Here is a 13,813-nt window from a genome sequence, read left to right as displayed (position 1 = left end):
GGCAAGCACACAGTCAGGTGGAGCGGCACTTTAGTCTCCCCCGCGAAGAATCAGGTTCAATAAACAGAGCTGTCTGATGAGGGCAGAGGTCTTGCCTGCTGTAGACGGTTATCCACATGTCATGTTGTCTTCCTCCGGAGCTTTGAATACTGAGAGCGCTCTGACTGAAACATGTCTGCACTTCACACTCGGGTCAGTTATTAATTTAACACCACACAGCTCCTTTGACGTCTGTCTCAACCTGCTGGACGAGTGAGCATGGACGGAGTTTGCTGAAAATCGTCTCTGCCGTCTGGACGAGAGCGGTTCATGTCTGAAAAAAGGAACTTTTCTGATGTGTAGCAGTGAGAGCATTATTGATACGCCTGAAGCTCTTTGTGATCAGTTTGTTTTCACGTTTGATATCTTTTAGTGATGAAAACATGGAGAGAAATCATTAGTGCTGAGGGAATCCCTGGATGTTCACACCACAGATATCACAGCAGCAGACCAAAGGTTGCTTCAAGTGCATGTGTGATCGGCCGTGCATATAGAAACAGGCTGTTTGACTTTGATCTTCCTCTGACTTAAGAAATCTCCAAATTATGTTGCTCAGTGCTTGTCATGTCTAACAGACAGGAATTACCATGTTGCATTTTTCAACACGTCTTAAAAAGCTCATTTCTATAACTACAAACAACAGGAGCACTAATACTGTTTTTTAGATCCATATGTTGGAATTTATTCAATCAGTGAATCAATCACAACAAATCAAAGTGGTTTATCACACCGATGCACAAATGATCAAAAAGAAAAAGTATAAAAAAAGCAGCTGATTCAAGTGACTGGAGCATTAAAGAGCTCAGTATATATCATCTATTCATTCCTTCTGTCGTGCTGCTCTGTCTTATTTAAAATGAATTCAAAATGATATAGTTCAAGGAACTGAAAAACTGATTCTCATAAGGCTGAATGTTAATCGTCTGATCGTCTTCATCTTAGGCCATGATGCTTCCACAGCCTGAAATCTTCAGTTTAACATCGAAGACATCTCCATGTGTTTTGTCTGTGAAACGAGCTGCTCTCTTTTCCAGTGTAGAGGGAATCATTCCGAAATTCCAATTTATCAAATCCAATTTATTTCTTGGTATATTTCATCATATTTCCGCCTTTTTTCATTGACAAGTTTGATTGTTAGAAAATCCAGTAAGTCCAAGGTTTGGGAAACAATTCTGACAGCAAGACGTATTTAAACACCTGTAGAGTTAAATTAACGTTTGTTTTATTAATCAAATCAAAATCCTACATGCAGTTTCAAACCAATGACCATATTTGCATACACATCTTTAAAACCAAAATGGCCATTTAATTCTAGTCTTGTATGCCTAATCTAAGTGTTTGTGTCCTTGATTGTTGATGGGCCACTCATTCATCAGAGCCTTGAAGAGAAATAATCATGTTGAACTGAAAACAAAAGAAAACATGTCATCCATCTCCAGCAGTGACTCTTGACTCCGAGGCGTCGACACACTGTTTCCTCTGTTACCGTTGGAATTAAGCGCATTAGCTTTATCCATCGCCTCATTTGAATTTACATTACAAAGGAACAGGGATCCTTGATAAGAATCCTAATCAGATTGAACGCACACACAAATGATACTGAAGGTGAAATCTCAGGACCTTCTTTTGCTGTTGGCTGGTCATATGGGTACAAAGTATTTACATCTCAGTCTTTGTTGATGGAGCAGCTAGCATGGGATCCACTGAGTGCAAAACATGTCCTCTCAGGAGTCAGGAAGGACATTTCTCAAAGTTTCTTCTACAGAAATGGGCTTTTTTTAAGGTGATTTTTCACTGTTACACTCGGTATAAATTGTCTATCAATTTTTGTCAACTTGGGAATGTCTCCAAACTCCTCATTCATCCCTCCTCCAGGCTCCATGTTGATACTGGGCACCTTCTGGTGCCACAGACGTCTTGGTTGCTTGGCAACAGGTACAAGTTTAGAGTCTGGTGTAACTGTGACGACCAAGGTGAGAGGACACTTTGCCAAGCCTATAGCGCACTCACACAAACACACACTTACACAATCACCCACAAACACAGAGCTTTACTGCAGCTGGTTTGCGCACCTCACATGTTCCTCGCAGGACCCCCCCCTCCTATATTTGTGTGGGATTAGAGGGAGCCATCAGTAAACTCCTCGGGGCTGCGTTGACATTAAACAGCACGAGTGTTTGAGCGATCGATGTGCGCTCCTTCAAGCAGCCGTACCTCTGGACATCCTCGTGTCCTTCATATCTGTACAGCCCCGCCCCTCATGTGACACATTCATCATCAAAGGCGGCAGGAGCACAGTGTGATGTGGAGGCCTTGGGACTTCACAGGGTTTCTAAAGATGGAGCCCCTAACTGCTGCAGGGGTCCTCTGCACCCGGCACAACAAATCAGTGTCATAGACAGATAAACTATGAGAGTTTATAACCACATGGCAAATGGTCCATCGTGATTGCATGTTAGCAGAGAGAGCTTGGCGTACTAATCTGACGTTCACATGAACTGTGTTGCAGCATGTTATTGACTGAAATACAATTTTTATCTCAATCAAATTAATAAAGCAGGAGACTATGCAAATCCAGAGCTTTAAAAAAACATTTCCAAAAAGGATACATTTATTTACAGGCTCTTAGATGCCCATGTTCAGAATTTAACTCTGCTAGTAATAGAAGTAGTAATACAAGTAGGTAACGTGTTCAACAGAAAAGTTAGAATAATAATGAACTTAAAAGGTTTTAAACATCTTTAATTCTCAAAACGATTATTGATATTGTCGACAACTAGATTTTGTGTTTAACCCACCTCATAAACAAAGCAGAACATTAATGAAACACAAGCAGGAATGCAGCATAGGGAACTGATCTGAGCTGACTCACTGCCAAAAACTCTTTAATGATCCAAATCCACAAGTGCCCCCCAGAGGGTTCACTTTGTGTTCTCAAAATTAACTTTTGATGCACTTTTATTCCCGCTATTCACCGAGGCTTTGTTCACAAGATGACTCCAGCTTAGAAATGTGCGACTGTCAAGGTTAAAAACAATTTCAACAACAGGCGGCCGTGTGTGAGTGACAGCGAGGCTATGACATGACACGATGAACTACAGACTCGACTTCACCTGTTCTTAACACAAACTCAACTCTCTGGGAAAACAGACACATTTTACTCTCTCATATCTGCCGTCGTAAAAAGGAAACAGCCCCCAACCCGGAGAGAACTGAAGCTCAAATCACTCATGATGCCTCAAAGTCACTCACAAAGTTAAAAATGTGATGAATCTTTGAGTTTTGGTTCCATTCGAAAAATAAAAAAGCAAGAGCAGGTGCAGGAGAGGACACATCAGAACACACATCAATCACATCCTCAGCATGAGAGAATATTGGAGTTCATACATATAGTAGTTCAGAAAATAACTCACCTTACAAAGTATTAGGTTACACGTAGAGAAAGCTCACAGCATGACAATGTTCAGAAAATGTATATCTACATTCACTGAGCTGTTGTATGTTAATTGCAAACCCTGAAGAGCAGATGGAGAAATTGTTTGCACAGACAGCTCTTTATCTAAACAAAGAGACAAAGGATGCATATGAATTGATACATTCCTGCTTGAATTTCACTTCAGATTTGACTGCTTTGAACACTTTCTCTTTGTGTTTTGGTCTTGAGAAACTAATGGGCATATTTGTCCTTTTGTGTATATCTAGTAGATATATTAGTTTTGTCTATAATCTATTTCAATAGACCATTTTGGAGTAGACAATCAATTGCTGGTGGCAGAGAATCAGCTAAAGCAAGTGTGAAGAAACACAGAGAGGGAGCCCAGATGCTTGGCTCTAAGACAAGAATGACTTTGTACCGTTGGAGGTCAGAACAGTCAACGCGGAAAACATCACCTTTGTTTTCTATAGAATCCCGTCGTCGAGGACGCTCTCCAAGACAAAACGCAGATTTATAGAAGCTGCATTTCATGCCCTTGCTGCTGCCTAGACAGTACATCGGTCCACATTACAAAAAAACAAATCTCAGTACTTAATGTCACTACTCTGTCTTAATTCTCTACTCGCGTCTGCAATGTCATCTATACAGATACTGATCTGCACTGATCATTTCTTCTACAAGAAGCAAGCGGCGCAAAAAATATCATTTTGTAAACAAGGGCGCCAAAGAATCACCGGTGTATCTAACACCACTAGCTAACTTTCTGCCACCAGGAGGACTCCACCCACACAACATGTCATCACTGTGTACAAACATAAAAATGGTCTATGCATGCATTGTTATGTATGGCAACAAATCTAAGTGTACATTTGCATGTGTTTGTGTGTGTTTACGCGTGTGTGTGTGTGTGTGTGTGTGTGTGTGTGTGTGTGTGTGTGTGTGGTCCTGTTTCCCAGATAGACGTGTCATTTCCACGTCTCCAATCAGTTGTCAGGCTGTGAAGTGGTTTAGAATTTGCCGAATGCTGCTGAATCACACCACATCAATGTCATACGTGTTTATGACACTGATGGTGGAGGCGGGAGGATTGCTGCACAACAGAGAGGAAAACAAACAGGTCTCCAAGGTGACGGAGAGGATTTCTGAGACTGAAACCAATGTGCTTATTATGTGAGTGGCAGGCTAAAAAGGGCTGGAGGACGAGCCAAGAGCCTGATGGAGCACAGTAATCACAGGAAATTGCAGACCTTAAGTTTCAGCACGCAAATGTTTTACATGATGTATTTATTGAGTCAAATATATATGCTGCACATCCAAAATTGAAAAACATGAAAAACAACAGATGAAAACATTTTAAGCCATATGGAATAAATGGAGGACATGAATTTGTTTGTACCTGTTGCCGGGTCAACAGTCCTTTCAATCAAGTGGTCGTCCTGGTGAACCCACTCGCCGTTGCACTTGAAGTAGATCTGCGTGGCTGGGGTGGAGCGGCAGGTCAGCATCACAGGCTTGTTCTTCACGATGTACTCGTCTTGCGGTTCAATCAGGAAGTGAGGTAACAGGTCCATGAAGGCGGCGGGAAGTGTTGCCGTGGCGGTGTGCTCTGAACCTTTAGAGAATAAAAGAAGCAAGGATTTTAGAGGCATGACCAAAATAAAATAAAAAAATAATAAAAGATTTTAAGTTTTCAAGTTGTCAGGAAGGCAGAGGGTGAACCCTTTCCGTCTTCACTGTCCCGACTTGTGGATGGAAATGAACTAGACATGAAATTTGTAATGCAGAGATTTATAGTCCCTTGGGGATTTGGGACTCATACATTTGCAGATAAAAAAAGCCATGAGAAGACGGAGACAGATGGAGAGACGGAGTGAGCGAGAGAGGCAAAGCTGTATGACAGTGACAGGCCTCGGCCTTGTGTGCTCTTGGCCGGGTCGCAGGGGTTGTGGGAGTCCATGTCTTTACTCCAGCTCTTAATCACAGCCCTTTAACATGATGGACCGGCGGCCGTAAATCCTGTCTCCGTGACTAGGCCACTTCCCTATGTGTTATACAGCTCTTCAACCAGGACTCTAACTCTACCCACATTAGGTGAGACAGGACGAAGCGAGGCAGGTTAGACATGACTGACAGCTGGACAGCCAGTTAACTTACATCCACTTTCTATATACGGTGGATTGTGATTTTTTCCCCCTCCATAATCTTATGAGATATAAAGCAGGGAAGACAGAGGACAGGCAGATATGCACAGTGCAGATACACACACGCTGTTCTTTAGGGAGACAACCAACAATTTACAGCAAACTGAAAAATGAATAATACAAATTCTGAATGACACAATGGAGCCTACAGCACACTCATCCCTCCTCTGTGAAAACAGTTTCTCTCTCTCTAAACACATTAGCCTTGTGCACAAGATAGCAAGAGGACGAAGAGGAAGAGAGTAGAAAAGGGAAATAACCTCTTCACACCATCAACACTCAGGGGAGTCCGGTAAATCCCCAAATATAACCTTTTTAAAAGAAGTGTAATATTAATTTATTGCCCTGAATCCAATATGGCTGACAGACTGGTGTTTTAAAACCTTCTCCATCACTCCCCATGCAGCAGGAGAGGATGGGAGTCCACGTCTCTCTTAATGAAACGAACGCTGACCTCTCTCTTCTTCTCCTCCCTCACACAGCCTCCGTTGGTCTTCGCAGCCTGCTGATGGTGAGGTCGGGGATAATATTACATTGCGTCATAAACACCCGTCTTTGGATGAAGACATTATCTGTCAGTCCCTCCCCCACTACACATTTTATTAATGTCCCTCTTTCTTCTCTCTTTCCTCTTTTACCCCTGTGTGCTGAGTTGCTAATTCATCAGGATGAGATACGGTGAAGCATGCCACTGCTGCTGCCGCTGAACCCCATTAATGCTCCGTGTACATGTTTAACTCTTAATGAAAACTAAATGTTCTGTGTCCAATGAACGACATTGATCACTCGCTGACACTTTGCCTTTTTTCCTCATTTTCCAAAGCACTTTTTGTTAGTGCAACACATTTGCAGGGAAGAAACAGTCATTAATATGATGGTTTCTACCGTACTTGGAACAACCCAAGAGCCTGATGTCATTTACTATGTATGTGAGTGTGTGTTTCCTGTCTGCTGGTGTCGAGGAAAGGCCACAGATCTTCATGAATAGTGAGTATAATTGCTCTAACAGAGAGCTAAAACTTTGCTAATAAACAGCATGGGACCAGCAGGTCAGGCTGTTTTGAAATTGTGCTGGTCCTAATGAAGGCCGCTTTTTCTAATGGGCCGGCTTCCAGCTCTGTGACCATGGCCATTAGCCGGCCGCGCTGACCCTTTGTACTCCCCGTTGACTGAAGACGACAGCTCTCTAAAACAGTGGGCGAGACTCACACCTCCTCACACCTGTCAGGTTAATCATCTCACAGCGGCCGGATGATGTTGAAATCGAGCGTGAAACGTAAGCCGCTCGAGACACTGATGAGTCGTAAGAACGCCGCGATGAGCTTCTGATGATGTTAGCTCACTGCTGGCTTCTCATTTGCCGAGGTCCGGTTCAGCATGAACTCTCAACTTTTGATGGTCTTTTCTATTTGTGTCTATTTGTGCGCGTGTGTGCGTGCTCGTGTTTGTCTCTTGTGTGCTGGGGGACTTAGCCACCCATTTTAGAGAATGCACTTCAGGTTAATGAGGTTAAACATGTAATTTCTTTAGAGAAGTAAATTATCGTTTTTATAGGAGGGCATTCTTGTCACGCACTGCTTTATATCAAACCCATAATGGAGGGCTGATGCGTAGTAAATTGGCTTAGATTATTGTCACGACACAATGTACTTCAAAGTCAACGTGCACACTCACAGACGTGTGCACTCACACACAGGGAGTATCAGCCACTTAACAGACTTCTTTCAGGTCAATGCACAAATCAAATAGACATTCAGCAGCACTGTGGGCACTGCATCAGAATCCACTGAATGTGATTGGTTAAAGCCACCATTAATTGTGAAATGCATCCAAGGACCATTGCCAGATCATTTAGTGCACACACAAACAACAAGCACAAGATGCTAAATGCCTCCCTTGTTGACCATTCAGCCCAATGACGATCATTTAATTGATACAACATGCTGGATTTGTTGCCAGGAGCAAGTAACAACTCTGTAAATCTGCTGTAATCCTGCTTCGTTCCTAATGTTGCAGGTAAAAAAAAAAGAGAGAGATTCTTTCACTTTTTTAGAAGGAATAAATGAGGGAAGGACCTGACGTTTGTCTGCAGCTGCCGTTCTCTCAAGAGACAATTTGGCTGACCTCAAACACATGCACATCCCCACACAGTCGAACACAACATCGGTGCACCAGGTGCCAGTTTGCTGAGCCATGATGTCCAGCGCTAATTTATTGCTGCGCACAGACGCAAATGTCCCACGTGTCCAGCTGGCCTCTTCAAATCCCAGGACAGGGACCGAGCATGGCCACTAGAGAAGGAGGGTGATCATGATGCAGTCAAAAAAAAAAAAAGACAAATCATTTAAAAATAAATCTGTCACATTCCTGCAACAACTGTAACCTGTGACTAAAATATTTCATAAATAAGTAAGCAAGATTAAATTGTCTAATGCACGTGGATTTGGAAACGTCTCTCATTACAATTCTCAATATTTCATTTTCACCCTAATGTCCCTTATTGTATTATTCTCTATTCTTATTATGTTTTTTTGTTTTTTTTCATATTATAAACAGAATCTCGGGGCCTTTTTCGAAATCACTCTCCTCACACTCCTGCCCTCCTTCTGCCACGCACTGTCGACTTGTGTTATCACGGTTTGTAAAAAGAAGCATTTCTTCTTTTAATTTCTCTCTTTATTCTCTACTTGGAGAACAGAATCGCTGAATGCACCACAGCATGAGGATGTCAGCGGGGAGAAAAGCCATTGCTGCAGAGAAAATAACCCTCTTTTGTGTTTCCCCCTCATGGCACCAACACATCGTGTGCCCTTTGGAGCCAATTACATTTCCCCCGACTTTTTTTTTCTTTCTTTTTTTTTTATTTTTTTTTTTACAACGTCATGTCCCCAAAGGAAAAGCATCATTGAGCAATCACTGGGCATAATTTATATCAGAGTGATGAACAGCAGCTATAACAAGTGTTTTATGACACCATCAGCGCCTTACAATGTCCTCTGAAATTAATTCAATTAAAATTACTATCCAGAATATGAAACCATTTCATGTTTAGCTGCCATTAACAACAAAGCTGAGATCAAATTTGTCACAACCAGTTTGTTGGTTGATGTTTTTCATCAGAGCACTTTGCTTTGTTCAAGTGGCTTTCTGAATGCTTTTATACCATTGATTATCTTTATTTGGTAATCACTCTGAACAAAATGAATGTGTGTTAGGGTTCATGTACAGAAACAAATACTCGCAATAAGCCTCAGACAACATTAACATTGGGCATGATCAAACGGGAAGACAAAGAGGTACAAATGTAATGTGGAAAAAATGTGAAAAATGGCTCCATGTTTCATCATTAATAATCTGCAGCATGGCTGACTGATGTATGTTTATCCCCAGATGACAAATATTTACTCCTCCACATGTCTGAGATTCAGAAAACATTTTTCGAAGAGACAACCAAGACGCTTCACACACTCCCACAACCATACACATTCATTCTATATCAACACACACACACACACGCACGCACGCACGCACGCACGCATGCAAAAAAAGGGTTTTCTTTCTCTAAGCAAAGATGCCTGAAAGCAAAGGTTAAAGCTAAGACGCTTCGTTAAATTCAGCTACCAAACAATATCCCCAGTCATAACTGATGGTGCTTTGAAAGCAATCAATCACCTTCATTGAAAATACCCCCGTATAGAAATGGCTCAGATGTATTCTGTAAAGATGTAGGCAAGAAGGCATCCATAGCAACCCAAACTTAATCACATTTCAATTACTTTAGTATCAGAGGATACAGAGAGGATCTTTTTAAAAAAAAAAAAAAAAAAAGGGGGGAAAATGAGGGAACGAAGGACAGAGGGAGATGAGGGGATGAAAAAGTCAATCAGTCTCACGTCCGCCACAAGTGACGGTGTGACAATCTCCTCCTGTTTAAATGAATAGAAAATGTGGCTGCTAAGCATCCACATGGATGCAGAGCTGTACATCTGTGTGCATACATTATCTCTGGCTACTAATACCACGCTGCCTACACTGTTCCCTGATGAGAATATTTCCATGATAGATGCGTTCCCGAAGCTCAGGTCACGCCATCAACTTTGAGAATTGCCTTCAAAAGCTGGCGACATGAATCATCTTCACTCAAACAGGCCGCACTTTGAATGATTAAATGCTGCTTTTTTTGTCTCGTGTCGTTAAACAGTTTGTCAACAAAGGACAAAAAGATGGAGCTGTTAGTTGTGTGTATTCGATGCAGAGATGCATCTCGTATTAATGAGCCTGACACCTCTGAACAGGAGCTAACACATGTGGGTATTACGCTTTGTTGATCTTTATTTATTAATTTTTCCTGTCATCTGAAGATACTCCTCAACTGAGTGGGGGTCCAACAGAAGACACTCTGTGCCGTCTACCTTTGCCACCAGCACTGACACCATCCGCTTTTCTGCCTTTCAAGGAGACGCCACCTTGAAAGGCACATTTGCCTTTAAACCAATGAGACCATTTTTAAGTTCCCGTCAGCGTCAAAGAGCTGACATTTTGAGAACTGTGTGTAAGTGACAGAGGGCTGGATGTGTAAATGAATACGTTTGGCTGTGCAGATGTGCACATTTGTGCAAATGTGTGTGAATAAATTGCTAAGAGTGATGCTTAACCAGATCAACGGCTGGAAGCCTTGGATATGTGTCAACATAACAGCGAGAGCGCTGAAACACAGGACTCATTCATTGTGGGTTTTAAAATAGATACACAGATTGTGATACAAAGAGCCGCCGTCTTAATTTTCGAAGAACCATTAACACTGCGTGGACACAAGAGTCTCCAGATTGGACCAAACATTCATATTCATCCCTCATGTGCCACAGCTGATGCTTTGTCCAATCTCACTGCCAGCTGTTTCCACAGACAACCCAGTTTCACGGCCGAATCAGCCTCCAACAGATTGCTGTAGCAGAGGTTTAATCACTGGCTGTGACTCCAAAAGAAACGTATCCTGACTGCATCATTCAGTGCCGACACCACCTTTGGCATTTAACTTAAGATGACTTGAAGCAAATCCAAATTAAAAGCAGGAGCGTTTTGCTTCTCTATGAAAATATAAACTTGTGATCATGGCCTCGTGTTAAATAGCTTCTCAAGAGATGAAGAGCTTAGCATAAACTGAAAACACATCATACCAGCACAGAGCAAGGCAAAGATCATGTTGCATTGTAAGTTAAAAAAAACGTCCTCTATGACTTCTTTGTAAAGCTTACTTTAGCTACTTAATGTGTCTTCTAGGTTACAGGAGGCTGCAGACTGTTAAGAGGAATTAGTAATAAATGTGAAATGGTTGCTAAAAATGCCTGCTAGTGCAAAGTTGAAATTTAAATTCCTCGCATTGTTCATTTCTTCTCCTGTTTACTTGTTCGGTGCACAATGTTTTTTTTTCCCGAGGAGTCAGAGATTTAAACACGTTTTCCCTTAATAGCTTCACACAATCCTCGAAGAACATCCTGAGCTGTCAGGAGGGACAGACATCTTTACCATCCATGGCACGCACACCCTCATGGATTTGTGTCCCCCCCACGCTTTAGCCGGAAACGAGGTAATCCACAAGCAAGTTGATTACAGACTTCAGCGCAGGCACGGGAAGAAACAGAAACGTAGACAAGAGAGGCGAAGGAGGCCCTTTTTTTTAAATCTTTGAAACGGATGTTAGGAAATAATGGGAGGAAGGAGGAAGGAGAAGACAAGAGACAATTTAGATTACCAAGTTAATCCTTTAATTACCGGATATGCCTGCAGCTAAAATGAGAGGTTTCACACACACTGCATTTTACAACTGTGGAACAATTCACACTGGAGAAAGTAAAGCAGACTGACATAATGATCGAGAGCCATAAAAACATACAATAATGGAATGTCAGTATCGCTGGTAATCTAAATTGTTTATGATGCTGGAGAAACTGAACAAAACACCATAAATTGCAATTCAGAGCTGAAATGAAACTCATATCTCTTTTCTTGTATGGAAAACGTTGTTACTTTGAGAGATTTACAATTAGATCAAACAGGTCCTCTGTCAGCCGGCAGAGCATGATTTGCCAAAGAGAAAACACATTTCCACCGTCCAAAAAATTAGCTCAGTTTGGCAAAAAGACAAAGAGAGAGCATTTAACTGCTGATAGTGGCAAATGTTTCAGAAGTTCTTCAGTCTGTGCCAAAAGGCTTCTGACACAACATTGTAAATAAACACGAGGCCCTTATGCAATCCTCATCAACCAGACACACTCATATCTCTTCCTTATCCTCCTTCCTCTTTATTGTTTGAGATCCAGGTAGAAAGAAACAGGGGATGAGTCGGACGATCTAATTAGTGTGACAAAGCATGGAGGCTCCTCAGCAACAGACTGAGAATTAAGACGCAACTCTATGATCCATAACAAGGCTGAGAAAAAGCATCACCTGCTCAACACTAATTACTGTTACAAAATGCCAGCACCAACTTTCTAATTTAACAAGCCCAGCACTCTCTACAGCGGTGACACTGCTGTTGGGCTTACTAACAGTTCAGTGTACCGATAAGGAACACATGCTTTAGAACAGAGGGATACAACACGGTTCTACCGAACCACTTTTGTGAACACGGTGTAGATGTACTTTGGTCTGAAAGGTGTGTAGGTGGATTAGGAAAATTAGGTTTCAGGAGGTCTGAAAGCAAACTGAGCAAATAGTAAATGTTACCTCCACGGCCTAACCACGTTCTTTAATAATAACGATCAATGATTTTAAAAAAAGAAAAAGTCATAGTCATATTTCTACACACAGATGCCATGAGTGAAAGATAGTGATCAGCAGTGGTCTATAAAAAACTGGAGGGGGGTTTGTCTATAATCTGAGTGATTGATACCACACCTTAAGGGACCATCAAATGTTCTGTCTACATTCATGTTTGTGCAATTTACAGTAGGCAGGAGTTTTTATGTTTCTCACTATTCTGTGTTTGTTTTTTTCTTGACAATCCTTACAGGGATTTGCAGGTATTAGCACATCCTGTTGGCCTCAACTAACTGCAAATTATGATTGAGGTTATAGATTATCTTCCATTTTTGTGGTATAAACATTTTTTTTAACTAAATGTTACAAGCAGAGACTTTCATGGGTCCCACAGTAACGTCACTGGAATCCTAAAGTAGATGTTCATTGAAGTAGAGGACCAGCCAACCAACCAGCGTACCTCCCAATCCATTGAACTATGCCACCAGCTCAGCTACAAAATTGTTTTTCCCCTCTTAATGAGCCATGAAAACACAAGTATCAGAGATGAACAACACATTCCAAGTCAAACCTAGTAACCCACGAGTAAGACGAAAACAATTATTGTTGCAACTGTAAATGCAGACATGTTGCAGTGGAATTACCGAAAGACAAAGGTTTATCACCATGTCAAATGTTCAGAAGAAGCCAGACCTAAAGGAGAAATGTCACTATAGGAATGACTTGAATAAGCATGAATCTGTCTATCTGATGTAACTTTCCCTCCAAAAGTGAAGCACATCACATCTGACTTGTGTTCAGGGTATCAGTCCAACGCGGAAGCAGCGAGCAGAGTGGGAAACTCATTTCAACCTGAACAGCTTTCTGATTATTCTTTTTAAGCTCCTTCCAGTCCTCCTGACAACACAACCACAAGCAAACACAGACATGTGTGATTTAGCAAAAAGCATGAATACAAATCGGTTTTGGAAAAAAAAAACCCCCCACTTCTTTCATTACCCCAAACACACCTCCTGCTCCTCCATTCCAGCTTAATCTTCCCACAGAAATTAATTTGAGTTTTCTCAGCCAACTTAGGGAAGTTAAATTACATTTGAAGAACTAACTCGAATACATTTTAAACTGGTGACTACAATTAAGAGTGTGACGGCAGCCACATGTACTTTAACATTCACGTCAGCTCCATGTGAAGAAACGCGCGCTGATCCGGGCGATGTCCTGTCAACATCTCGGTGACGGCAGCTGATTTAACAGCTCAGCCTCCTCACTTGACAGTGAGTCATGTTTGAGGCCATTTTCTGTGCATCACATCCTCGCCTAATCATGTAGATTAAGAGTTTAAGTACAAGCCTGCACTTAGATATCATTGTTGTTGGAC

At 41.7% G+C, this 13,813-nt stretch overlaps 1 protein-coding gene across 4 annotated transcripts in view; it reads right to left on the bottom strand.

Annotated features, from left to right (window-relative positions):
* unc5a (unc-5 netrin receptor A) overlaps positions 1–13,813 on the bottom strand; it is a 124,480-nt gene that overhangs the window by 54,572 nt on the left and 56,095 nt on the right. For all 4 annotated transcript variants that reach the window (XM_079352277.1, XM_079352278.1, XM_079352279.1 and 1 more), the window contains exon 2: positions 4,872–5,087. In XM_079352277.1, coding sequence (XP_079208403.1) covers positions 4,872–5,087 — 216 coding nt within the window. The remainder of the gene's footprint in view (positions 1–4,871; positions 5,088–13,813) is intronic.

This window comes from Symphodus melops (assembly GCF_947650265.1).
Source record: "Symphodus melops genome assembly, chromosome: 9".
Taxonomy (NCBI): Eukaryota; Metazoa; Chordata; class Actinopteri; order Labriformes; family Labridae; genus Symphodus; species Symphodus melops.
This window is presented reverse-complemented; position numbering and strand designations above follow the sequence as displayed.